This window comes from Meriones unguiculatus, chromosome 2 (assembly GCF_030254825.1).
Source record: "Meriones unguiculatus strain TT.TT164.6M chromosome 2, Bangor_MerUng_6.1, whole genome shotgun sequence".
NCBI classification, from domain to species: Eukaryota; Metazoa; Chordata; class Mammalia; order Rodentia; family Muridae; genus Meriones; species Meriones unguiculatus.
In genome coordinates, this window is record NC_083350.1 from 52,126,415 (window position 1) to 52,154,400 (window position 27,986).

The window sequence follows — 27,986 nt, forward strand, 5'->3', positions numbered from 1 at the left end:
CATAGGACAGTATTTTTATTTTTTGGAATGTTGGATACATTTTATTTAAGTTGCACTAAGGAAAGCACATAGTAGCTGGAGGCTAGGATCACGCCTGTGATCCTAGCGCTCTGAGAGGCAGAGGCAGGCAGATCACTGTGAGTTCTAGGACAGCCTGGTCTACAAAGCAAGTCCAGGACGGCCAAGTCTACACAGAGAAACTCGGTCTTGAAAAAGCAAGCAAGCAAACAAAAAGCACACAGTAAAATCCAGTTACAGTACAAAAGTCTATCATGGGCATAGAACTTTCTAGGCGACATAACAATGTCTAGAAGTCTTGGTTTGGATTCTGTTAGCTTTATTATCATTCTGCCGTGGACACGAGGTTCAGCTGCTTAGCGTACTGAACTAATCAGGTCAAGGACTTGGTGAATTTCACTCTGGTTAACTCACATGACTTCATTACAAAGCTACAAAATTTCCCCTGACTCTAGACAATGTACTGCAAATGCGAGCTGTTAGTCATAAGGTATTTATATTTGGGAGGGGGAGGAATGAACTGGTATTAATATCTCTGAGACTGCAAGGCTCTCACCGGGCTGCTGACACTGCAGTACGACACTAGCTACGATGTTCCTGTTGCTAAGTAACGATACTCTGGGGAGGGGTCCAGGATGAACCTATTTAAGGCTAACTGAGTTGATGATGGGGGGGTGTCTTTGGGTACATACTTTGTATACAAACTCAAGAGTCCATCTCTGACAGGAAATCCGAGTGCAGTCCTCTGCTGTTCCCGTAGCTTCCCTAAGCCTACATCTCTTCCTTGATGTCTAGACAACAGGATGGTGACCATTTACAAGACAACTTCCTCCCTTTTTTTATACAAGACTATGCAGTCCTAACGCAGGAAGTTGGCTTTCCCTCACTCTCTTTCTCTCCGTGTGTGTTAGAATATCATTTATTTATTTATTTGCTTAACCTATGGGAAAGCAACCAACACACCAACTCAGGTACACAGGCTCTGACTGAAAGAAGGAAAATGTACCCAGTGTCTTCCTTTTCTCAGGCCTGGAAGAGGCAAACCTCACATCGGTATCTCTAGCAAATATTTTTGAAAGCGGATAAAACTGACAGAAAAATGGCTTCTGGCTTTTTTGCCCTTACTTCGGCACATAATTTCTCAAAGCTAGGCTAGCCCTACTAAATTCTATGTAAATCTGTCAAAACAAAACAAAACAAAACAAAAACCAACCAACCAGCCAGCCAGCAAAACAAAACAAAACAAAACAAAACAAAACAAAAAAACACCTCGTAGTCCTGACTGCCAGTTGCCTGGATTTGTGGATTTTTTTTTCTTTTTTTGTGTGTAGAAAATTTCCTGGGTTTGTGGCTATGTCCTTTTTCCTGTGACTTTTACACCTGTTTCCTTCCTGAGAACTGGCTTGGAAATCCCAATTCTCTTCCCTACTTCTCTCCAAGAAGGTCTTCTATTCTTAGTTCTTAATTATGTGTGTATGTGAATGCAGGCACCAGGAAGGCCAGAAGAGGATGTGCAATGCCCCAAAGCTGGAGTTATCAGTGGTTGTGAGCCACCTGATGTGGTGCTGGGAACTGACCTCTGCAAAAGCAAGCAGTAATGCATTTACCACTGGACTGCTTCTCCAGCCCACCTCCGGGATTGCCTTTGCCTTTGCTGCTGGGTGCTTCCCCGTGGCTTCTCCACCTCTTACAAACATATCCGTTGACTGACAGCGCTTATTTCTGTGGGTTGCTGAATATAAGCAGTGACTGGCACAGAAATGCTCTCAGTGTTGGACCCCTGGGTTTGTCCAGGTGGATACAGTCAGAGACGAATCCAGAAAATCAGTGGAGGCATAAAAGAGCCAATGAGTATATTTTCATGCAGGTATCTGAGAAGGCTGCCATACCACCACCACCACTTTTTCTCTTTTTTCTTTTACTGGGAGGTTTCAGAAAGTGGGGAGAGAATACTCCTCGGGAAGTTGGTTTTCCAGTTTTGCCCACATGCATAACATATGTATATATACATATACACATACATATACTTATACATATACTAGAGTGTTCTGCCTACACACCAGAAGAGGGCACCAGATCTCACTATAGATGACTGTGAGCCACCAGGTGGTTGCTGGGATTGAACTCAGGACCTCTGGAAGAGCAGCCAGTGCTCCTAACCTCTGAGCCATGCCTCCACCATGCAGACTTTCTGTGTCAGCCCAGCACTGAATAATGACATGGATTTATCTTTATTTATAATAGCTTCAGGTCTTAGCTTACGGTTGTTCCCAACCAGCTTGTGTAACCTATGGTTAACGTATGTTCTGTCACTTGGTTCTTTACCTCTCTTCAGTTTAATATGTCCAACTTCCTCCGCGTCTCCTAGGCCAATCTTCTCTTTCTTTCCCAGAGTTCCTGGCTCTCTGGAAGTGCTGCCTATTCTTTCTTGGCTTCGCTATAGGCCTTTCAGCAATTTATTCAAACAATCAGAAGGTGGTGGAGAACATGGTTACAAAACATTGAGATAGGTGATGCTCAGCAATACCAGAGTCCGGCCTGCTGGTACAGATGTCAGCATTTAAATAGTACAAAACCCTCATTCCAACCATCTCAGGCTGGCCTTAAACTAGGATCCTCCTGCCTCAGCCTCTCTGGTACTACAGATATGCACTACCACATCTGGTGAGCTTTTGTTTGTTTGTTTGAGATAAAGTCTCCTGTATAACAGACTTGCCTTCAACTCCTGGTTCTTCCCTTTCCTCTAGGGTGCTTAGTATCACTATGCCTGGCTTATCCCTTGACCTTTTTGAAATCAGAAGTGGGAAAGATCAATAGCGTTAGTAGCTGGAGACAGGTTCTAGGACACAGGGAAAATCAGCTACCTATCCTTTTTTTGACAGTGTTGTTCTTTTTATTCCTATTTGTAGTAATAATGATTGCCAGATATACAGGCATGGAGACCTAGTTAGAAACATTGGAGACTTTATGACATGCACCATACAGACGCTATACTACCAATTTACGATGTCAAATCACAAAGAAATGGCTTTTGTTCTGCTATGTTCGTCTGTAGTACTGGCTAGCATTTATTAAATACCAGACCAAAATTTACATACGTTCTAAGCATTGCCTTATTGTATCTGTCAGCAATGCTAGGCTAATCTCTTAACCAATGTGCTGTTTCCCCTTCCTAAATCAGATGACAATGCTCAAATATCTGGACAGCTGCCACCTTGCCACCTTGATAGTTATGGAGGTGGGGATAGAGCACAATGTCATCTTTATGTGTTCTGTTTGTAATTGATATTACAGATGGCACAAGCCTTTAAGGGTCAATTAATTTGTTTTTTTTTCATTCTTTTTTTCTTTTTCTTTTAAGAGACAGTTTCTCTGTAGAACCCAAGCTATCCTGGGACTCGCTCTGTAGACCAGGCTGGCCTCAAACTCGTAGAGATTCACCTGCTTCTGCCTCCTGAGTGCTGAGATTAAAGGAGTGCATCACCACAGCTCAACTTTTTTTTTAATTAAATAATTAATTAATTATTTTTTTGCTGGTAGTTTTCAAATATATGCTTTTCAAAGTCACAAAATATAAAACAGAACTATTTTGATTGAAGAATGGTAATTCGGCCAGCCTTTCCTGCTGTGCCTCCCTTTCCATTCCAGCTCCTCATAGAAGGTCCCAGAGGCAGCTACATGTTGAAGCTTAAGGACACCTCAACTTTACTCCCAGCACTTGGGAGGCAGAGGCAACAGGATCTCTATTAGTTTAAGGCCAGTCTGGTCTACTGAGTGAGTTCAGGACATCCAAGGCTACCTAGAGAAACCCTGTCTAGGGGAGGAGGTGGCAGGAAGGGTACCTCAACTTAGTAATTACACATCAGCTCTAACCTCAGTTTATAGAAGATTGAGGTCAAAGCAGGAGGAGAAAGGAGTCGGTCAGTGCCACGGAATGATTTGTGGCAAAACCTCAACTATAAGCTATATCTAACCTCTGAGCTTTTTCCGATGAAAGTCGTTGGTCTCCTGGCATTTCCAAGGAGTCATGGACTCAGTTCACCAGGGCTAGGACAGTAAAGAAGTGTTAGAGCCACACGTCATCTGGGGCTCTCACCCTTCTGTCTGGGTTCAGGGCTATGGATGCCCCAACCCACTTTCCCAACAGCCTAAGTAGCTGGTGGTTGACAGAACTATTGATTAGTTTCCTTGAATAAAATCTAAGTGAACTCCAGATACATTTTTTTTTTCCAGGAAATTTTCTGACATCATGATCATTTTGTCCTTTTGTAGAACTGATCTTTAGCTTGAATAGATTGGGTTTGGTGATCCCAACCTACTTAATTTCCTTGTGAATGAGCAAGGTAGTGAGGAGACCAGTGATTCCCCTGTGAAATATGTGAAAGAGTTGCTTTGATTTTTTTTTTTTTTTCTAGACTCCACGGAAAAACAGGGTGAGGAAGAGTAGGAATACAATCCTCATTTTCTCTTTACTAACTTCTCAGAGCTGGTCCTTCAGAAACGAAAACGGGCCAGAGAAAGGACTGGGCTGGGAAAGAGAAACGCCTCAGAGGAAAGGGGACGAAGAACAAGGAATGGCAAACTCTGATGGCAGCTCCCAAACTTGCTCCCCCCTCCCCGCATTATAGTCCCTCTGAAGCCTAAGGAGCTTGGATGGGAGGAACCTGAATTGCTGTCTAACTACATTAAATTCACCCCCTTTTTTTTTTTTTTCATTCTTTGGGGCATTAAACCTTTTTTGCAGCTTGGATCAGAAGAACCTGAGATAAGGTCTAACTACATTAAATCCCCCCCCCTTTTTTTTCCTCATTCTTTGGGGCATTAAACCTCGGAGAGTTGAGTTTGGCCTAGCACAGAGTTTGCACAGAACAGACATTTAAGAGGGGCATTCCTGAGGGTGTAAACGGTCACCGGCTGACCTAAAGTGTGCGAAGCCGTTGACGTGGGACCTGTATATGTTCTTAGGATGAGGCAGGACAGAAGCCACCATCCTCAGCTACAGATGAGTCTGAGCCAGTTACCACGCTGAAATCAGCCAACTAAATCCCACAGGCCTCGTTCTGGGGGTCCCGCCTCTCCACATCTCAGCGTCTCTGAGTGTCGCGCGCGGGCCCCGCCGGGACTTGTAGTCACGTAGAAGCGCTGCACACGGACTAAACTACAATGACCAGCATGCCTCGCGCCCCGCGCCCCCTCTCTTTCAGTCTCTCGGACTTGAGAGGCTCCGCGGACCTGCTGACTGAAGACCGATATGGCGGCCACTCTGGGCAGCGGGGAGCGCTGGACCCAAGGTACCAACCAGGTCCCGGACTGGAGGGTGGGACAAGGCAGCGTTCCGGAGAGATCAGGGATATGACTCCTCGGATCTTAAGGCGGAGATCCTGGGCCAAATGGAGGCTTGGGGGAAGATGCTGAGTCTGGATAGGGTTCGGGTTGCGGTGGAGGACGGCCCAGGGCAGAGGCTAGGAACGCTGGCTCCAGCTGAGGCTATGGCCCTGAGCTCAGTCATTGGCTACGACTCGTTGCCTCCGGGCACCCAAAGCTGCCCCGGCCTTGCCCCGTCCAGAGCCCGCGGCAGCCTAGCCAGTCTTGACCTCCTGTGACTCGAGGGCTCTCAGGATGCTGAGTTCCGTAACTTACCTGCCCATATGGATAACTCTTCCAGCTTAGCCACCTGATTCTCAGTCCCGGTTTGAACTTGTCCCTTCAGGCCTCATCGGGGCCAGTAGGCTGTCTGTCCTTTTCCATCCTACGGTCAGGCAAAAAGTTTTGATCCCAATACCTATCACGTGTCCTGCATTATGCTGATTCTGCAGGGGGAATTTGACAGACGCGGGTCCCCGAGGTCACAGAACTGTCAGTCCACTGAGAGAGTTTGACCGGTTAACAGCTATTTACAAAACACGGCCAGTAAGTTCCTGGGTTACCACAGCAAGGTTGGGGGTTCGGGTTGCTCACTGACAAGGTAGCCAACACAGCCTGGGTATCAAGAGAAGCTTTGTGGAGAAAACGTTACATGTAAAGATGATGGATGCCTTACAGTTAGCCTGGCTATCTTAAAGGAAGAGTGTCGAGGGAGTGTCACTGAAGGATATTAAGTAGGAGAGAAGGTCGCTCTTAAAGCCTTTTTGGGTCTTCTGACAAGACAGGAGTGCCCTGTCCTGGCTGGTACTTGTACTGAATCCTCTTACACAAAACTATAATTTTTGTGGGCAGGAGTTGGCCTCACCCGTACAGACCCTGGTATGGCTAGCCCAGAATCTTGGTTTATATTAGTTTTACAAGTTTTAGTTTATTTAATTTTTTAAAAAATTTATTTTATCTTTAATTATGGGTATGTGGGGGGGGGAGGAATATGTGTAAGTGAGTGCAGGTGCCTTTTGGGGCCAGATTCACCTGGAGCTGTAGTCACAAGAGTTTTGAGCTGCTGTGTGGGTGCTGGAAACCAAATTCAGGTTCTTACAAGAGCAGTATTCACTCTTAATTGCTGAGCCATCTCTCCAGCACCTACAGATCCTAGTTTAAAAGAAATGACTTCTCCATTCTTTTTGTTTTGTTATGGTATTCTAGGTTTTGTTTGCTTTTGAGACAGGATCTGTCTATGCTTTAAATTTTAAGGGTTAGGAGGCATTGCAAGCAAAATATTGTTTTATGAGAAAGGTCACTTCTGGCCATGGAGCACAAAGAAATGGGCCTCTCTGTACACAATACTAAAGGCAGGGTATTGGGTAGAGATGCCGCACAAAGCTCTTTTCTGTATCTAAGTGAATTTCCTGGATGTGCATTGTAAGTATGGTGAAAATTTTGGGCTTTGTGTTTCTGATATTTAAACTTTTTTCTTGGGCACATCCCGTATTTTCTGTATATTATCCGAGGGAAGATGTTTGTTGGAGTTTTGAATGGATGTCTTTAGTCATCTGAAGACACTTCTTCACACTTCCTTGCATTTATCTACAAGCTTCCTCCCAGAGAGTTAAGGCATATAGCAAAATTGTAGAGCTGGGCCTCGTTGCAAAATTGTAGAGCTGGGCCTCGTTGCATATGCTTGTAATTCCAAAGCTAGAGAAGCTGAGGCAGAAGGTTCATGAATTTGAGGCCAGCCAAAGGTACATAGTCAAATTTGTCTCAAAAAAAAAAAAAGTCTTAAATTGGATTGACCCAGAGGTTGACTTGGAGGTTGCTTTGCAGCTTACATTGATGCAATCAGAAGAAACAAATACCCAGATGACAAACGACCTGAAGGCCCTGATCCCTGTGGTTGCTGTAACTGCATGAAGGCACAAAAGGAAAAAAAATCTGAGAATGAATGGACTCAGAGCCGGCAGGGAGACGGGAACTCCACTTACACAGAGGAACAGCTACTTGGGGTACAAAGGTAAGCCTGTAGAAGGATAAATACAGGATTTTACATAAAGTGCTTTAGAAGACTGTCCGTTTCAGGATGGGCTGTGTAACCACTGACCTGTGTCATCACCATTTTTCTTTAGATTTGTTATTTTATGTGTGTGGCTGTTTTCCCTGCATGTATGTCTGTACACCGTGTGTGTGTGTGTGTGTGTGTGTGTGTGTGTGTGCAGTACCCTCAGAGGCTGGAAGATGGCCTTGGAATTGGAGTTACAGGCAGGCAGTTCTGAGCTGCTATCTGGGTGCTAGGAATCAAACCCACGTCCTCTGGAAGAGCAGCCAGAGCTCTTCACCACCGAGTCATCCCCAGTCTGCATTATCATATTATTGAAAGACACTAGCTTCTTGACTTTAGATGAAAGACTGGATAGAAATGGAGTAGTGAGCACAGTATGAGTTGTCTGGTCTGCTTTAAGAGAAGCAGTGAAAAATAAAGTAAGTAAGAAACCAAGGGCTGGGAGTGTGCCTTAGTAGTAGAGTGCCTTGTCTTGATTGCATGAGGCCCTAGGTTTGATCTCCAGTACATTTAAAAATGAAGATGTTTTTAGCAAGATGTGGTGATCCAGGTTTGTAATCCCAACTAGTCAGGAGACTGAGAGAGTCTCACAAGGTTAGGGCCAGCCTGGGACTACATAGGAAGTTCAGGGCCATACTGGGCAGCTAGTATGTGAAAACAGGACTGGGGTGATAACTCACTGTCAGAGTGTCTGCCTAGTACTTCAGTACCCTGAGTCCAGTCCCAAGAGCTACAAAACAAACAAAAAAGAAACTAGATTAATCCCAGCACTTGGGAGGCAGAGGCAGGTAGATCCCTATGAGTTTGGGGCCAGCCTGGTCTACAGTGTGAGCTCTGGACAGCCAAGGGTACACAGAGAAACCCTGTCTTGGAAAAAGAAAAAAGAAAAAGAAATTAGAAGGTAGGCGGCGTGGTGGGTGTGCCTGTTGTCACAGAACTGAAGTCAGAGCAGGTACATCTGAGGCTTGAGGTGTGAGACCCTTAGCAAAAAACCAAACAAACAAAACCAAAAAACAACCCAAGAAAGAAAAAGAGAGAGAGAGAAAACCCTGACATAAAAGGGATAAAGAAGAGCTGGGCGAGGTGGCACACACCTGTGATCCCATCACTCCAGCAACAGAGGTGGGTGGGTCTCTTGGGTCTCTGTGAGTTCCAGGCCAGCCTGGTCTATAAAAATGAGTCCAGGACAGCCAAGGTTACACAGAGAAATCTTGTCTTGAAAAAGGAAAAGAAAGAAAAAAAAAAAAAAAAAGGGAAGTATAAAGAAAATAATGTGAGTAGATATAAAATAGAAAATAGGAAAACAATAAGGAATATCCAATAAAATCATAAATTGAATCTCTAAATGTCAACAAAATTGAAAAACTTTTAACTACACTGTCCAGGGGGGAAAAACCAATACTCAGATGACTAAAATCAGGAATGAGGCATGCCTGGTTGTGCAAAACTATACCCTCAGCAGGAATAAGCAACTTCCAGGCTAGCCAGAGGCATATGGAGGTCTGCCTGCTCCTCAGCACACAGACACAAAATCAGGACTGAAATGAGAGGACAGTACTTCAGAGTTTTTCTGTGTAACCCTGGCTGTCCTGGAACTCACTCTGTAGACCAGGCTGGCCCCGAATTCAGAGATCCACCTGCCTCTGCCTCCCAAGTGCCCAAATGCTTTGATTTAAGGTGTAAGACACCTCTGCCCAGCTACTACTCTTTTTTTTTTTTTTTAATTAATCTTGTTTTTAGGTGTCTGTGTGTGGGTATGAAGAGGGTATCAGATCCCCTGGAGATGGAGTTATAGGTAGCTGTGAACTAACTGCCTGATGTGGTGCTGAGAATGTGAGTTCAAGGCCAGCCTGCTCTGTATAGCAAGTTCCAGGCCTGCAGGAGCTATAGAGTGAGAGATGCTATCTCTTTGTTGTTATTTGTTTGAGACAGGGTCTTTCTGTTTGCTGGAACTAGAGGCATGTACCACCATGCCATCTGGGAGACTCTGTCCCCAAAACAAACAAACCAAAAGTAAAAAAATGGAGGAGTGGAAGATCACTTGGAGATGGAAGGACTCAGAGTGGCCAAGGCAATTTTAAAAAGAGAACAAAGTAGGCCAGGTGGTGGTGATGCACACCTTTAATCCCAGCACTCAGGGAGGCAGGCAGGCGGATCTCTGTGAGTTCAGGCCAGCCTGGTCTACAAGTCCAGGACAGTCAGGGCTACACAGAGAAACCCTGTCTTAAAAAAATCCGAAGGGAGAGAGAAAGAAAGTTGGAGAAGTACTGCTTTAATTTTTATTTTGTTTGTATTTTGGGACAGGTTTTCTCTCCTGAGGGTTGGGATGTCCAGCCCTTAATTTTTAGACAAGGTTTCACTTTGTAGACAAACTGGTTCCAAACTCCCAGTAAACCTCCTACCTTAGCCTATCAATTGCTCGCAAGGCTAGGTGATACAAGCCACTAAGCCTAGCTCTAATCCATCAATGGCTGACAAGGTGCCTAGAAATTTTAATGGAGAAAAAAACAGTTGATTAGATAACTGAATATGCACATGAAAAGAATGAACTTGAACCTCAGCCTCATGGACATACAAAATCAATTCAAGGTGGGTGTGGGGATGATGCTTTTAAATCTAACACTCTGGAAGCAGGGGTGAGTGGATCTCTGTGGCAGCAGGACAGCTGGGACTACACAGCGAGATACTGTTTCAAAAAGAGATAAAAGAGTGAGAGAAAGAAAGAAAACGTAAACTAAAAAATTACAATTGAGAGGAAAACGTCTGATGTTGATCTCTGGTCTTGATACATATATGCATAAGTACATATGTACATACATACATGCACTCAGGAAGTCAGTTCTCTGCTGAATGGAGAGTTGAAGCCCAAACTGAACTACTGAACTATCTTAAAAAAACAACAAAAAGACCAAGTGCAGTGGCGTACACCTTTAATCCCAGCACTTGGGAGGCAGAGGCAGGCAGACCTCTGTGAGCTTGAGACCAGCCTAGTTTACAAGCTTTGTTTTTTGTCCTGAGTTCCAGGGCAGCCAGAACTACAAAGAGAGACTCTGTCTCAAAACAACAACAACAAAACAAATAAAACCCCTTCCCAATTCCCAATGGGAAAACCACATACACAGTGTGGAAAGCTTGCCTTGAGGTCATATGTGAGAGCATGCATCCAATATTTTCAACATGTGGGGAGCAGAAGCAAGAGGATTAAGACTTCACGACCAGCCTTAGCTACACCGTAGGTTCAAGACTAGCCTAGGCTACTTGAGATACTGTCTCAAGAAGACAAAATGAATAAGTCAGCTAGCTGACTCTTGCAGCTTTGCAGTTCTCAGATTAACTTTCAAGACATAAAGGTTCTTCTGCCCACTTATGTGAACATAGTGGGGATGGAAGAGTATACCCAGGGAAGCCGTGCAGACACTGAGGTCTGGGAAGGAAGATTTGAATGTTTCATAGTGGGTTCACTAATTTTCTCTTACATTTGTTCTGGGGCTCACAGGATGGAGGGATACATTGTCTGGCTGTTGTACAAATAAATCCTTTGTAGATATACATATTGAAATGTTTTTCTTTTAAGAATCAAGAAGTGCAGAAATTACTATGAAATTCTGGGTGTTTCTCGCAATGCCAGCGATGAAGAGCTTAAGAAAGCTTACAGGAAGCTTGCCCTCAAGTTTCACCCTGACAAGAACTGCGCTCCTGGAGCAACAGACGCCTTCAAAGGTTTGACCTTGAACCCATGCCTATCTGCCCTTGTGATGTTGGTGGTAGCAAATTTGTTTTAAAATTTTAAACTATATTTATCTTAGTAGGAGCACATTTGTGGAGGTGAGAGAAGAGCCTTTGAGAATCCGTTTTCCTTCTACTCTGTGGGTCCCAGGACTCAAGCTCAAGATTGTCAGGCTTGGCAGCAAGCACCTCGTACCCACTTAGCCATCTTGCAGGCCCAGAAGCAAATAATTTTAGCCTTCTCTGCAGATGGCCTCTTAGGCTATAAGCAAGTTATTTTTCCTTAACACATGCTTTTGATCTGTTTGAAACAGCTTCTTAATATTCTTGTACCCCTGTCTGTCCTCAAACTTACTCACGGACAGTCCTGCTTCTGCCCTTCAAATTATGGGAATACAGGCCTTGTACCACTAAGTGTGGATTTTTACATACTCTAATGCGTGTGTGTGTGTGTGTGTGTGTGTGTGTATGCATGTGTGCGTGCATGAGCGCATATGTGTGTCCATACGTGTTGTGCTCATGTGTGTGTCCATGTGTGTAAAGACCAGAAGACAAATTCAGGTGTTGTTTTCCAGATGCCATCCACCCTTGTTTTTGAGACAGGGTCTCTCACTGGCCTTAACGTAGGCTATGCCAGTCATCAAACCTCACAGTATCTCCCTTAGAAGGCTGGGATATAAGCTCATACCCACAGAGCCTGACTTCTTACATGGGTTCTGGGGATTGAGCTCAGGTCATTATGCTTGCAAGACAAACATTTACTTACTTGTTTGATATCACTTGGCACTCTTTCTCTCTCCCTGCCTCCCTCCACCTCTTTCTTTCTTTTCTTTCTTTCTTTCTTTCTTTCTTTCTTTCTTTCTTTCTTTCTTTCTTTCTTTCTTTCTTTCTTTTCTTTCTTTCTTTCTCTCTCTCTCTCTCTCTCTCTCTCTCTCTCTTTCTTTCTTTCTTTCTTTTTCACCTCTCTTTCTTTTGACACAGGGTCTCGATATATAGCCCTGGGTATCCTAGAACTAGCTCTCTGGAACAGGATGGCCTGAACTCAGAGATCTGCATGCCTCTTCCTCCTAAGTGCTGGCTGGAATTAAAAGGCCTTCACCAGCACTGCTCAGTTTGATACATTCTTTTTTGTTTTTCTGAGAGAGGGTTTCTCTGTGTAGCCTTGGCTTTCTTGGACTGCTTTGTAGACCAGACTGGCCTCAAACTCAGAGATCTTCCTGTCTCTGCCTCCCCGAGTGCTGAGATTACAGGCATGCACCACCGCGCCTGGCTATCTAGTGATACATTCTTAATAGTAGTTATTAATAGTTCCCTCCTACCTTCATCTACTAACATTGATTTTTTTTTTTAAGGAAAAAAGTTGGATTTTTTTGTTTTTCATTTCTATAACACTTTTGGGGGGCTTGAATGTTGGCTCAGTGATTAAGAGCACTTTTTGCTCTTGCGTTCCTGCAAGACCTGCATTCCTAGTACCTACAATGTGTCTCAGAATCATCTGTAACTCAAGTCCTAAAAGATCTGATGCCCTCTTCTGGCCTCAAAGGGAATCAGATGGGGACATGGTACACATACATACATGAGGCAAAACACTCATTCACATAAAGTAAAATAAATAAATCTTAAACTAGATTATTTCTAGGGGCGGAGGTTCATTGGTTAACAGCACTGGCTGCTCTTGCATAGGATAGCACTTTGGGTCCCAGACCCTAGGTCAGGTTGCTCTCAACAGCCTGTAACAGAGGGATTCAATGTGCTCTTTGTTGCTGGGCCATCTCTCTATTCCTGGGTTTCACTTTTTTTGAGACAATGTCTTATTATGTAGCCCATGGCTGGCCTTGAACTCCAGAATCTCTCATCTGAGGCTCCTGGATGCCAGGATTACAATTGCGCACTATAAGGCCCGGCTTATATGTCTTTATTGTACTAGAAAAGAAACCAAAACAAAAAGACCCACAAAACTTTTTGTACTTTGATATTTTGAAAAAAGAAGAAAAGAAAAAATGACTTAAACATCTTTTACATTTATAGGTGTGGGGTGTATGAAGGCCAGAGGACAACTTGCGGGAATTGTTTCTCTCCTTCTAACACATGGGTTTCAAGGATTGAGCTCAGGTCATCTGGCCAGGTGGCAAGTGTCTTTACTCACTGAGCCGTCTTGAGGGTACCTGAGAAAATTTTAAGTTATTCTTGGGGCAGGAGAGATAGCTCAGTGGTTAAGATCACTGGCTACTCTTTCAGATGACCAAGATTCAGTTCCCAGCACCCACACAGTGGTTCACAACTGTCTGTCACTCCAGCTTCAGGAGATTTAACACCCTCTTCAGGTCTCTGTAGACACTGCACACACGTGGTACCCATAGACAATCAGGCCAAAAACCCATTCACATGAAACAAATAAAATTCTTGTTTGCTTGAGAAGATGTCTGTGTAGCCCTGGCTGACCTGGAATGCACTATGTAGACCAGGTTAGCCTTGAACTACCAAGAGCCTGCCTCTGCTTCCCAGGTATTGGGATTAAGATGTGTGCTACCATGCCCAGCTAAAAATAAATATTTTTTTAAAAAACTTATTTATTTTTACTCTATGTACTTTGGTGTTTGACCGCATGTATGTCTATGTGAGGGTGTTGGATCCCCTGGAACTGGCATCATAGATAGTTGTGAGCTGCCATGTGGGTGCTGAGACTTGAACCTGTGTCCTCTAGAAGAGCAGTCAGGGCTCTTCACCGCTGAGCCATCTCTCCAGCCCTAAAAAAGGGGGGTGGGGGGCTGTATACCATGAGGCCAGCTTCTCTCTTGTGAATCTAGTTCTCACAGCATTTTGGAGGGGCTTGTGAATCACTCACGTTCTCTTCTGTTGTGAGTCCAGCCTTTAATGTCTGAGCCATTTTTCCAGCTTTCCACCTTCTCTTTTATATTTGTTCAGAAGTCTTCTCACAGACCATTACCATTTTGGGGGGTAAATCTGTTGCATTTCAGGAGTGTGCATGCTGAAGCAACCTGTTTGGGTGCTTCTGTTTGTTTTTCAGCTTAGCTGTTTTTATCGATGCAAACAGTAATAGAGCTTTGTAGAAGAATCAGAACAAAGTATTCCTTCTGACTGTGTGTGTGATGGTGTTGACATCAGCAGGCACCTGAATCACAGAGCACAGGGAATATGTGTGTTTGTATGATATGGCTGTGAGTGCAAGCACACACGTGCCACAGTGTGTTTGTGGAGGGCAAAAGCTCTTCTACCTGCCTATTTTGGCTTTTCTGAGACATGCCATGTAGGTGGCTTCCTGTATCTCAGGTGCTAGGATTACAGGTACAATGTTTGGTTCTTGCAGGTACATTTCTTAGTTTAAAAAGACTTTTTAAAATGAGCTAAAATAAGGCCTTGAAGATGCTTTTTTTTTTTTTTTTTTTCAAGCAGAAGGAATTTTGCAGATTATTTTACTTAGGAGATGGTTTTTGTTTGTTTTATTTTACTTCAACTTAATAGTACTGTGAACTGTTTCAATAACTACTACTCTTTTCTTTCTTTTTGGAAGGGGGGTGGTGGTTTGAGACAGGGTTTTTCTGTGTAGCCCTGACTGTCCTGGAATTCACCCTGTAGATCAGGCCTTGAACTGAGAGGGCTGTCTGCCTCTGCTGGGGTTAAAAGCTTGTGTCACCATGCCTGGCTATAACTGCTACCCATAAGTGAAACAAGAACTGTGCTGTGTTTGTGTGTGTGTGTGTATGTGTGTGTGTATGTGTTTATCAGATTCTGAGCAACATAAAGGAGCTACAGCTCCATCCTCTACAACACATTTTTGAAAGAATTTTTATTTATGTGTGTGCTTCTGTCTGTATGTACACTCTGTGTGTACAGGTGTCCACAGAGGCCAGAACAGAATGTCAAAACCTCAGAAACTAGAGTTACAGGCCACTACGAGACACCTTTTATGATGCTAAGAACTGACCCTGGGTTCCATACAAGAGCTCTTAACCTCTGAGCTATCTCTCCAGCTCCCAAATCCCATTTTTTAATAATAGGAATGGTAGGTGTTTCTCCAACATGTCTGAAATTATTGGCAACCTGAGCTAGGGACAGGGTCTCAACCCTAGGACGGCTGGGATGACTCAAGAACTCTTAGTTAATGCGCACTTCAGTAACAGTTGCTAGTTGTTAGCATTGTTTCTGGTTTATCAAGACTGAGCGATCTCAGGGGCAAGTCCTTTGAGGGAACCTTGTAGTGCTGAGTGTCTCTCTCTGGAACTCTGAGGCTGTCTAGCACTGACTCTGGATTGCAGCTGCAGAAGCTATTGCTGTCAGTCGCCCTCAGCCAAGGCAAAGACTTGCTTATGTGCTGTTCTTGTTGGTTGCAGCAATAGGAAATGCCTTTGCGGTTCTGAGCAATCCCGACAAGAGACTCCGCTATGATGCGTATGGAGATGAGCAGGTGACTTTCACTGCACCTCGAGCCAGATCTTATCATTACTACAGAGATTTTGAAGCTGACATCTCTCCAGAGGAACTATTTAATGTGTTCTTCGGGGGACATTTCCCTTCAGGTTGGTACCTTTCTTAAAGTTTTGCCTGCGTATATATCTGTGGACCTTATGCGTGGCTGGTGACAGAGGAGGTCAGAAGAGGGCAACTCTGGGACTGGAATTACGTTTGTGAGTGGCTGTGGGTGCTGGGTCCTCTGGAAGAGCAGTCAGTGCTCTTAGCCACTAAGCCACCTCTCCAGCCTGAAGTTAGTATCTTAGTTACGATTCTTTACACCATTTATTGAGGATCTTAGCAAACTCTTGAAGATCTGAACAGAAAATATCGGTGCTGGAGAAACAGCAAGACTTTGGAGTGAGCTAAATGGGAGTTTGATCAAGTCTCTAGCCTCTAGTTGTGCATAATTTCAGCCAAATCATTTAATTTCTTTCACTGTAGTCACCACCTGAAAAGTGGGGCTGATATTTCAAGGCTGATAGGAAATTCAAATTATTGTATGCGTGTACACACACACATTGTAGCACTGTAGATTAAACCCAGCACCAGACTGGTTTTGAACCCCTTATGTAGCCCAAGAAAGTCTTCAACTTGCTGTCCTCCTGTCCCAACCTTTAAAGTAGCTAGGATTGTAGACTATACTGCCAGGCCTGGCCAAAGGATTTTGTTTTTACTTTTTATTTTTCATGAGTGTTTTTAAATTGGGGCTTATCATGGGGTGAGAACAGTCACCTTGGGGCATGCCCCTCAGGAGTATTATCTATAAACAATTTATAGATCAATAACAAAACTGTTTATAGATCAGTAACAAAATGCCTTTTAAAATTATTTATTTACTTATTTTATGTATATGAGTGCTTTGTCTTCACACACAACAGAAGAGGGCTTCAGATACTGTTACAGATGGTTTTGAGCCACCATGTGATTGCTGGGAATTGAACTCAGGACCTCTGGAAGAACAAGCAGTGCTCTTTACCACTGAGCTATCTCTCCAGCCCCAAAATGCCTTTTATTAATATCATCACCAAATTGCAATTACAAAAAAAAGTTAGAACTCTCCTCAGCACAAATACTAATAGGGAAAAGAGGAGGCTAGGGGAGAGGGAGATAAGAGGAAATAGATGTTAATATGGTCCAAGTTTGTGGATATACATGCATAGTAACATAACACTAACGTCTATTGAGATGCCTCAGCAGACAAAGGCTCTTCCCACCAAGCCTGAAGACCTGAATTTGATCTCTGGGATCCACATGGTAGGAGGAGGGAAACAATTCCTGAAAGTTGTCCTTTGACATGTGCTTTGCATGAATGTACACATGTGCATGCATATATGCTCATGCATTTGCAAACACATACTGAATAAATGAATAAATATAATATTTTAAAAAGTTCTTCAGGAGCTAGGGAGATGGCTCAGTGGTTAAAAGCACTGCCTGCGCTCTCTCTCTCTCTCTCTCTCTCTCTCTCTCTCTCTCTCTTTTGGTGTGGGGTGGGTTTTGAGACAGGGTTTCTCTCTATAGCCCTGGCTGTTCTGGACTCCCACTGTTGGACCAGGCTGGCTTTGAACTCACAGAGAGATCCACCTGCCTCTGCTTCCCTGAGTGTTGGCATGCACCACCATGCCCAGCTCTGGATGCTCTTAAAAGGACCAAAGTTTAGTTCCCAGTACCCACGTGGCTCACAACCATTTGTAACTCCAGTTCTTGGGGACCTGATACCCTGTCCTGGCTTCTGTGGGCACGCCATACACATGATGCACAGACATACATTTAGACAAAATGCCCGTACACATAAAATGAATTAATTTTTAAATGTTCTAATAAATCACTAGCCATAGTGGTATATGCTGGGTATAGTGTGTATACCAGCACTTGATGGGTGAGGAAACCAGAGCATCAGGAATTCAAGGTCATCCTTCAATACATAGCAAGTTTGAGACTAGCAGGACTTCATGAGTCCCCATCTCAAACAAAACATAACAGAAGCAAAGAGGGGAGCTGGGGCTCTGTGGTTAAGAGCACTGGCTGCTCTTCCGGAGGACCCAGGCTTGATTCCTAGTACTCACATTTGTGACTACAGTAAGGGACTGGCCTCTGCAGGCATGCATTCAGTGCACATACATACATATAGAGAAAATAAACATGAAAACATAAATAAATCTTTTGTTGTTGTTTTTTGAGACAAGATCTCTCTATGTAGGCCTGGCTATCCCAGAGCTTAAATTCAGTCTGGCCTCAAACTCACAGAGATCTGCCTGCCTTTTCCTTGAGTGGTGGGATTAAAAGTGTGTGAAACCACATCCAGCAACATAAAATAAATAAATCTTTAAAGGAACAAATAAAAACATGTACAAATGGCTCAGCAGTTAAGAGCACTTGTCCTTGTAAAGGACCTGGGTTTGATTTCCAGCACCAACATAGCAGCTCACAACCATCTGCAACTCCATGTCCAGCTAGATCTAATCCCCACTTCAGGCCTCCGTGGGTGCTGCATGCATATAGTACACAGACATACAGGCAAAACACCCTGTCTTAGTTACTGTTTTACTGCTGTGAAGAGACATCATGACCAAAGCAGCTCTTAGAAAGTATTCAATTAAGGGCTTGCTTCTGGTTCCAGAGTGTTAGTCTATGATCATCATGGTAGGAAGTAGACAGGCATGGTGATAGAGCAGTGGCTGAGAGCTTTACATCCTGAGCTGCAGGCAGCAGGCCGGGAGAGAGAGACTAATCCTGGTGTGGGCTTTTGAAACCTCAAAGCCTACTCCCACTGCGTACTTCCTTCAACAAGGCCATACCTCCTAACCCTTCCCAAACAGTTCCACAAACTGGGGCCCAAACGTTCAAATGTATGAGCCTGTGGGATTCATTCTCATTCAAACACCACACACCCATATACATAAAAATAAAACATCTTTAAAAAAAAGTAATGGTGAAAACCTTTTTCTTTTTCTTTTTTTTTAAATCAATATGTGCAGCAAAACAAAACCCATGATGTACATCGCAGAGAGCTGGAAATTGAAAAAGTTCAATGCCAAGAAAATAAGTTGAATTTTTTAGTGTCATTAGGGATGCAACCCAGAGCCTCCAACATGCTAGGTATGGCCACATGCTGAGCTACACCCCAGTCCTTTAAACAGAATTATATGAGTGGCTAGTAAAGATGCCAGTTAATACTGGGCACAGAAGCAGACACAGTATGTCAGATAGGATTCATGGCCAAAATACTCTCTGTCTTCTGGCCTTTTCAGGCTTTCCATAAAGTCAGGAGATTGTTGTACCTACCATGCCCAGCTGGCTCCCTCGGTGCTCCTACCGCCATATTTTTCTGTTGGGTCCAATAAGCAGATGCCTGACTTCAGCCTCAGGATCATGACCTTGAAAAGGACAAAAAAGGAACTGCCATCTCATGAACATTCTCTCCTACTCTCCCTTCCTTCCTCCCTCTTCCCCCCTCTAATCATGTCTCTTTTCCAGGAAATATTCACATGTTCTCAAACGTGACGGATGACAGTCACTTTTACCGCAAGCGGCACCGCCATGAGAGGACACAGACACACAAGAGAGAGGAAGAAGACAAACCGCAGGTGCGTGGGGAGTGGAGATCATACATGTGGCCATAGTGAGCCTGCTTCTGTGGGGTGAGGAGATCCACTCTGATGGGCCGTGCTGACCTGCTTCATCATGCCTAGCTTGTAGGGCTGTCTTGATTGACTTTTTTTTTTTTTTTAAACTACAGAAAATAAGAATTCCTTAAAAAAATATCCAGAACGAGCCAGGTGTTGGTGGATGCACCATTGATATCAGCACTCAGGAGGCAGAAGCAGGCGGATCTTTGTGTGTTTGAGGCCAGCCTGGTCCACAGAGAGAGTTCCAGGACAGCCAAAGCTACACAGAGAAGCCCTGTCTCAAAAAAAACAAAGAAAACAAAACAAAGCAAAATAAATAAATAAATAAATAAATAAAGCCTCAAATTTTCAGAATTAAAAGGAGTTTAAAGTTAGAAAGCAGAGGAGTCTCAGAAAGCTCAAAAGGCAAGAAGAACTGCTGGGATTGAACCAGCTTGTCAGTCTTGGTTACAAGTGCCTTAACTTGCTGAGCTGTCTTGGTGGCCTCACACGCATGTACACATTCAAAAAGCAGCAATAAATACTATGCCTCTGGCTGGTCCCTGAGAGGATGTGTCCTTTCTCCAAACAGTAGTTGATAAAGGAGGGGATGAAGCTTGACCCTATATTGTCAAGGAAGAATGTGATCATCTCTGGATAGGAGTTAGATGTCATTGGTGCCACACGACAGCTGTGGCTGAGTAATAGTTGCTTAACACCAGCCACTCCTGGAGCCCAGTCCCTCTGTAGCAGAATGACCTAGAGGTGTAAGGGACAGAGGGCTTATGGACAGTCAGTGCAGATTGGAGGGGCTTCCTTTAGCCTCTCATCAGAGAGAAAATGTGTTGTTTGCTTTGAAGATGAAATGAAACCTTTTTGGCAAACCTTGGCCTTGTGGCCGTTCCTGTGCAGTGCATTAGTAATAACCCATAACCCCGTGGAACCTGTGTCTCAGGCACCCTCTGCTCTCTTGCAGTCGCCGTATTCCGCATTTGTTCAGCTGCTTCCAGTCCTGGTGATTGTGATCATCTCTGCCATCACTCAGCTGCTGGCTGCCAACCCCCCATATAGCCTATTCTACAAATCGTAAGTGGAATATTCCTAATTTTTTGTCAGTAACAGTCTGAAAGGTGAAAGACTTCAGGTTTTGCTGATTCATGCTGACATTTAATTTCACCTTCCACTGTGGTTATTATTTCAAGGACTAGCCATTCAGAGTTTCTCTAGAGTTTTCTGTGGAGGTGAGAAATACTAAATTTAGGTATTTGGAAACAACTAATATAAACTAAAACGAACAGCTCAGCAGTAATAATGTGGTTTTAGGAGAAGGATTATTCTGTTACACAGTGACACCCTCTGGTCAACTGGAAAACAGTCAGAATTGGGTTAGAAGGATCAGCCTAATAATTTAGGATTCATGGTAAATCTTTCTCACCATGGTGGAGTTAGAAAAGACCCTAATGAAGGCGGGAGTGCTGTCTCACACCTGCAGTCCAGCACTGAGTAAGCAGGGACAAAGGATTGCCATGATTCCAGGCCAGCCTAAATGAGAAAGGTGGGGAGGCGGAGGGGGTAGGAAAGAGAGAAAAGGAAGAGGGAAGAAGGGAGGGCTGGTTGTGATAATTACAGCTGGAATGATAGACACTAGGACCTGGTGATTTTTAAAAAAAAATTTTAATTACAAGGAAGAGCTCGAGAGATAGCTCAGGTCAAGAGCACTAGTTGCTTTAGCAGAAGACTGGGTGGGTCACAACCATTCATAACTCCAGTTCCAGGGGATCTGATGCCCTCTTCTGGTGTCTGCAGTCATCAGGCATGCAAATAGTTCACAGACATACATGCAGGTAAAATACTCATACACATAAAATTTAAATTATTTAAAAAATTGTAAGGAGAGACATTTGTTACCCATAAGTGATGTTTGGAATTCTGGAACTTTTCAGAGGGTATATAAATTTGAGAGCCTGGATGTGGGTGGGTGGTGGGTGGTTGCTGTTGGCTGCTATTGGTTGTTGTTGGTCATAGTTTGCTAAGTAGTCACTAGCAAAGAAATGAAAGGAATAAATTAGATAGTCTTACATTCAGGATTAAACTTGCCCCAAGAAACTTGATGCCCCTAATCAACAGGAAGTAGTCTAATGATAACATTGCCCCTTTCCCATCTATCTTTTCTTCTCTCCTATCTAGTGTTAGGGGATTGAAAAGGTGGGAAAGGGTAGAAAAGGGTGGAGGGAAGAAGAACCTGCAAAGTAGCAAACGCTGGCTGCAGGTGACTCTTTGTAAAGAATAAACTAAATGGTAAGGCTGCACTGGTGATCATTACCAGATTGCTTGCTTGGTGGAGGCTGTGTCCTGCTTCGCTAGTGAAATAATACATGTTGGGAGATGACGGCAATCTTGTTTAGAGGCCAGAGCCAAGAGTGAGAGTGCCAGACACTCCAAGCTGATGTATTCCCTCTGTTTCAGAACCTTGGGCTACACCATTTCTAGAGAAACGCAGAACTTGCAGGTGCCTTACTTTGTGGATAAAAACTTCGACAAGGCCTACAAAGGGGCTTCTCTTCGTGACCTGGAGAAAACAATAGAGAAAGATTATATCGATTACACCCAGACAAGTTGTTGGAAGGAGAAACAGCAAAGTAAGTAAGGCCACACAGGCTTTCACTGGTGGCCATGACTTCCCTCTGTGAGGTCTCTCAGTTTCCTGATCCTGATAGTCTGCTGGTTTGGGTCATGAGAACAGGCACCCACTCAGATATTATAGCATAGAAGGATTGGGAAAGTTAGAAACTCAGGCGTTTTTGTACTTACCTGTTGTATTCTCTTTTTCCTCATGAATAGGAATGGTAGGGGGGCTTACTACATAGCCCTAACTGACATAGAACTCGCTGCATGGACCAGGCTGGTCTCACAAAGATCTGTCTGCCTCTGACTCTACTGCTCTGCAGTCCTTATTTTCTGATCCTCCTGAGAACTTAGATTGTAGATATACTTTAGCTCTCCCATCTTACTGTACTGCCTGTGTTTTTTCTGGAGAAATGACTCAGAGGTTAAGAGCACTGGTTAAGAACACTTCCAAAAAAAAAAAAAGAACACTTCCAAAGGTCCTGAGTTCAATTTCCAGCAACCACATGATGGCTCATAACCATCTGGTACCTTCTTCTGGCATGCAGGCAGAACACTATATACATAATAAATAAATAAATCTTTAAAAAAAATTTACATATAGCTGTGCCTAGTGTTGCCTGCCTGTAATCCCAGCACTTGGGAGGCAGAGGCAGGCGGATCACTGTGAGTTCGAAGTAGCCTGGTCTACAAAGTGAGTCTAGGACAGCCAAGGCTACACAGAAAAAACCTGTCTCAAAAAACAACCCCCCCCCCCAAAAAAAAAAAAACCAAACCAAAACAAAACAAAACAAAAAAAAAACAAAGAAGGAGGAAGAGGAGAAGAGGAAGAAGAAAAGGAGAAGGAAAGAAGAAAAAAGCAGTAGTAGTTGTTGCAGCTGGCATGGAGTTTGGTGCCCCTCACTTTTCGTTGCTTGTGAGTGCATAGAAGGAGAGTGGCCTCTTGGGCCTGGCTTTTCAGTGGGCAGAGTATGAACAGATCTTCCTTCTCTTTCCCTCCCAGAGCTCAGTGGGTGACAGTGTCTGCACTTGATTACAGCGCTAGCTGTTACTGGGGAGTGCTGGGAGGAGTGGTAGCCTTGTCTCAGCCAGCCCCTCAAGACACATACACACACACACACACACACAGTAACTGCATTTTGGCTTTGAAAACTGGGCTTTGGTTGTTTTTGTTTTTAAAGTAAACCTTAACTCATCTTTTAAACTTTATTACTGAATGTCTTTAAATGTGTACTGATACAATTAGGTCCTTGGTCCTGGTGCTTATAAGCCCTCGCTGACCTGTCATGTGCTCCTACCTGCACTGAGCTAACCTGCCCTTCCGCTGTGTTCCTAAGGCACTTTGTTCTTCCTGCTAGTGCAGTACTGCTCACTAGCTTTACACGCGGGTTCCCTGTACAGGACTCCTGGCCCTGGGGAGCAGACTGTGTCATGCTAATTCTGTGTCCTGAGCTGTTCTGGGTTCAGAACAAGTGCTCTGGGTTATTAGAGAAGATTCCTACACTGGAAATGAGTGAGCTGATGAGGAGGGTAACAGATTAGTGTGCTGTCTTATCCCTTTCCCTCAGGGAACTTGCCTCTGCCTTGTTTCTACAGGGCAAAGCCTAGCTATCTCCTCAAATGAGGGCCAGTTAAACAGGAGGACGAATTTGCTTTTAACCTCCCTCATTGTTAAATTAGGGTTTGTTTTTGCTGTTGTTGTTGTTCATCTGGTTGGTTTTTTTTTTTTTTTTTTTTTTTTTTTTTTGAGACAGTGTCTCACTATGTAGCTCTGGCTCCCCTGGAACTCATTGGGCAGACAAGGCTGTTGAATTAGATTTTCTCTTTTAAAAACCAGAGAGGAGCTGGATGTGGTGGTGTAGGCCTGTAATCCCAGCAAGTGGGAGGCACAGATAGGAAGATTTTGAGTTTAAGGTCAGACTGAGCTACATAGTAAGACTCTGGCTTGGGGGGAAAAAATTAGGCTGGTGAGATGGGTCAGTGGGTAGAGGCAATTGACACTAAGTCTGACCTGAGTTCAGTCCATGACCCAGAAGTAGAAAGAACTGACTTCCAAGCCGGGTACGGTGGTACACACCTATAATCCCAGCTTTTGGAAGGCAGAGACAGGCAGATCTCTGTGAGTTCAAGGCCAGCCTGGTCTATAAAGTGAGTCTAGGACAGCCAAGGCTACACAGAGAAAACCCTATCTCGGGAGAGAGAGAGAGAACTGACTTCCAAAGTTGTTCTTTGACTATCACATATAGGTTATAATACATGCATGAGGGTGCACACACACACAAATAAATAGGGGGAATTAAACAAAAACAAAAGGCCAGGTACTGGTGGCGCACACCTTTAATCCTAGCACTTGGGAGGCAGAGGCAGGCGGATCCCTGAGTTCAAGGCCTGGTCTACAGAGCAAGTTCCAGGACAGCCAGGGCTACACAAAGAAACCCTGTCTCAAAAGCCAAAGGAAAGGAAAGAAAGAAAGAGAGAGGAAAGAATTGGGAACAAATTGGTATATAGTTTAGTCTCAAACTCACAGAGATTTACCTGCCTCTGCCTCCAAGTGTTGGCTTAAAGGTGTTCCCAGCATGGGGAAAGAATTTAGGAGCAAGAATCTGTTCCGATCTGAATCAGACAAAAGGTACAGTAATACACCCTAAGTGTCCCTTTTGTGCTGGGCACCAGAATGGTTTGAATGTATTGCTTTCTGCTGGAGCTACATCAAATCTGTATTTTGTATTCTTTGGGCCCTTACACACACAGCACACATATACATAAACACACACATGTGCACATGTTCCATACTCTGCTCTGGCATTGAGATGCTGAGTATGCAAAGAGGTTAAAGACTGTACTAGAATGGTGCCTAGGCTTTTGGTCCCCACTGCATGAGGCCTGTTGAGATCTGTGGCCCTCTTCAGGTCCAAGTGAAATTTTGATGAGAGCTACACCTGGTAGAATAGACCTGTAATCCTATCCTGTAATCTCTTGGGAAACTAAAGCAGGAGGAGCACAAATTCAGGGCCTGCCATGGCTTGAGAGTGAGTTCACAGCTAGCCTGGGCAACTTAGTAAACCCTATAGCAAATATAAAAAAGAAAAGAAAAGAAAAGAAAGAACTCAGGGTATGGTTCAGTTATAGCTCATGCCTAGCATACATGAAGTACTAGGATCTATCTTCAGTTAAAAATACACACATACAGCCAGGCAGTGGTGGCACACACTGTTAATCCAAGCACTCAGGAGACAGAGGCAGGCAGATCTCTGTGAGTTTGAGGCCAGCCTGGTTTACATTTTGAGTCCAAGACAGCCAGAGCTACACAGAGAAACCCCATCTCGACTGTCTCAAAAAACCAGACACACACACACACACACATGTAAGCAAATCCATTGAATGAGCCTTATGTATGCAACTCACCAGTTGTGAATGGAGGTTGTCACCTCATCCCCTGTAAAATCTATTCCTAGCATTTAAACACAATGGTTCTGAGGAGCCTCCACACCACCCAACTGCCATTTGAGAGCAGGCAGCACCTGCCCTCTGAATCCAGCAGCAAGTGCAGCCAGAAAGGTTAAATTTAGCACTTTGAGGTTGTAAAAATAAACTCACTTGAGAACAAAGTTCAGTCTTGGCAAAATACCAAATGGAAATTGTATCAAGGCTAGCCATTGTCTTTGAAAATCTTACTTATTCCTTTTATTTGCTTTTCCTTGGAGTGCCTATTATGGGTGATATTTTATGATTAATCCTTTACTACAGATGATAATAGTCCTGTTTACTCATTCACGGATAGATCTGCATATTATACATACTGCCAGGGAAAGTGGCTGTGTCACTGTGCTGGGCGAGATTATTGTAACAGGCAAGACCTGCCTCCTGGGCTGGTCCAGCAGAGCTGAGTGAAGAGCTGGCCATGAATGAACACTTCTTTCCACACCCCTGAGCAGGATAACAGAGCTGGTGGAATCCTAAGCTTTGAAGTAGGGGGGAAAAATCATTTCCTACCAAAAGGTTGTGTGGTGTGGGTGTAGTGGGTGAACACTGGATTCCTGGTGAAATCCAAGCATGCATAGCCTCACACAGTAGACTAAAGGTCAGTGGCCCTGGGACCAGGTCCTGGATAGTTAAAATTGAAGGGAACATTTTGTTAAGAGGAAAAGGTATTTTCTTAATTTTGTTCCTCCCAAAGCCTTTTTATTGTATTCATTTTATTTTGTTTTAATTATTTTTTTGTTTGTTTTTTTGAGACAGAGTCTCTCTATGTAGCCTTAGCTGTCCCGGACTTGCTTTGTAGACCAGGCTGGCCTTGAACTCACAGAGGTCTGCTGCCTCTGCCTCCTGGGATTACAGGTATGTGCCACTGTGCCTGCCTACCCAAAGACTTTTTTTCTTTTGTTTTACTTATAAGTTACTGAAAAACAAACAAAACAAAACAACCAAACAAACAAATTCTTGAGTGTTGGGGCTGGAGAGATGGCCCATGTTAAGAGCACTCACTGTCCTTCAAAGGACTCCAGCTCCAGAGTCTCAGACCCTCCTCTGACATCCACAGGCTCACGCCTGCACTCGGTATACATGTGTACACTCAGGCACTCACATATACACATAAAACACTTTTTTAAGATTCTTTCATTTAATTTTGTATGTGAGTGTCTTATCTGCATGCATGTCTATGCACCACATGTGTGCTTGGTACCTGCAGAGGTTAGAAGAGGGCATTGGATACCCTGCAACTGGAGTTATGGATGATTGTGAGCCACCATGTGTGTGCTGACAAACTGAACCCAGGTTCTCTACCAGAGCAATAAGTTCTTAACCACTGAGCCATCTCTCCATCCCCTAAAATATTTTTTAAGTTACTGAATGTTAACATAGTTTGTTAGAATTAACATACTCTCTGAACAGACCCTTGGCTTGTGGCATGGCGGAAGGAGAGCAGGCATATTTCTTTGAAGCACTGACCTTGTGCCCGGCCACTACTCCAAAGCAGGTTGTCTGACCCAGTTTCACTGAGCTTTGTGAAATCAATCCATGTCTTATGTGAAAGATATCTTTCTTCAGCTGGTTATAGTGGCTGTCAGGACAGAAAATACTAAGAATCATTAGTGTCTACTGTCTTCTGGATGAGGAGTTCAGAGAATGAGACACCTAAAAGGGCAAAACAGCATAAGGAACTGGGTGGTGGTGGTGGAGACGCATGCCTTTAGTCCTAGCACTCAGGAGGCAGAGGCAGGCAGATCTCTGAGTTCCAAGACAGCCTGGTCTACAGAGTGAGTTCCAGGACAGCCAGGGTTACAGAGAGAAACCTGTCTCTAAAAAAACAAAAACAAAAAATCAAAGCAGCAGCATAAGGAGATTGTTCTGGTGAAGGCAGAGGCATATCTGTTCTGTAGCTGTGACTCTGAAGAAGCAGGTGCAGACTGATTTCACAAAGCCTCCCCACCTGCCAGAGAAGCCCCAGAAAGGAGTGCTGAGCACGCAGTGGGGCAAAGGAGCCAAAGTTTAACACTTGAGTGCAGTGCACAATCAATCCTCCGCGAAGCCCCTTCACCTGCAAGGTCCTGGCTAGCAGGCACTGTGGGCACCCGCACCAAGGGTGAGAGCACATTGTTCTGCAGCCTGGGAGACCCACTGCCTGCCAAGCCACTGCCTGGCCGGAGTCCAGGCCCTGCAGTCCTATTGTACAGGGAGGGTTGTCAGGTTTATCTACCCCTCACCCTGGAGTTCTGTGCTTCATCTGCACTTTGGGCCTTACTTGGTGAATCATTGTGAGCAGAAACGCCAGGCAGTGTTTTGTGTTGATGGAATATTATTCAGAAGTTCATGGTATTGTTCCTCCTGGCTGAATGCTAAATCCTGTGTCCTGGTAGTTTACTGATTAATCAGACAGCTTCATCTTGTTCAGCCAAGAAAAACAAAACCTGTCAGCAAGGTGATTAAAAATGAAAGGCCTTTTTTCAAAGTGATTAAAATAGTGTTTTCATAAGCATAGTCCTTTAAAAAAGCTGCCTGCTGTTGGAGACTTTCAGAAGCCACGAAGCCCATCCAAGCATGCCATCCTACTAATATGTGATACACATGTCTCCAAAGGTGCATTTCAGGAGCTCCCCCCTAAGAAGGAGCAACTT

General features: G+C 44.1%; 1 protein-coding gene across 2 annotated transcripts in view; it reads left to right on the forward strand.

Annotated features, from left to right (window-relative positions):
* The first annotated feature begins 5,170 nt into the window (after positions 1–5,170).
* The window catches only part of Dnajc18 (DnaJ heat shock protein family (Hsp40) member C18), a 28,045-nt gene continuing 5,229 nt past the window's right edge, over positions 5,171–27,986 (forward strand). The window contains exons 1-8 of one of the 2 annotated variants that reach the window (XM_021646450.2): positions 5,188–5,309; positions 5,835–5,928; positions 7,207–7,393; positions 11,013–11,158; positions 15,517–15,702; positions 19,115–19,224; positions 20,222–20,331; positions 21,712–21,884. In XM_021646450.2, coding sequence (XP_021502125.1) covers positions 7,290–7,393; positions 11,013–11,158; positions 15,517–15,702; positions 19,115–19,224; positions 20,222–20,331; positions 21,712–21,884 — 829 coding nt within the window. In that variant the 5' untranslated portion in view covers positions 5,188–5,309; positions 5,835–5,928; positions 7,207–7,289. Of the gene's footprint in view, positions 5,310–5,834; positions 5,929–7,206; positions 7,394–11,012; positions 11,159–15,516; positions 15,703–19,114; positions 19,225–20,221; positions 20,332–21,711; positions 21,885–27,986 lie in introns of both variants that reach the window. The other variant, XM_021646449.2, reaches the window with a different exon arrangement.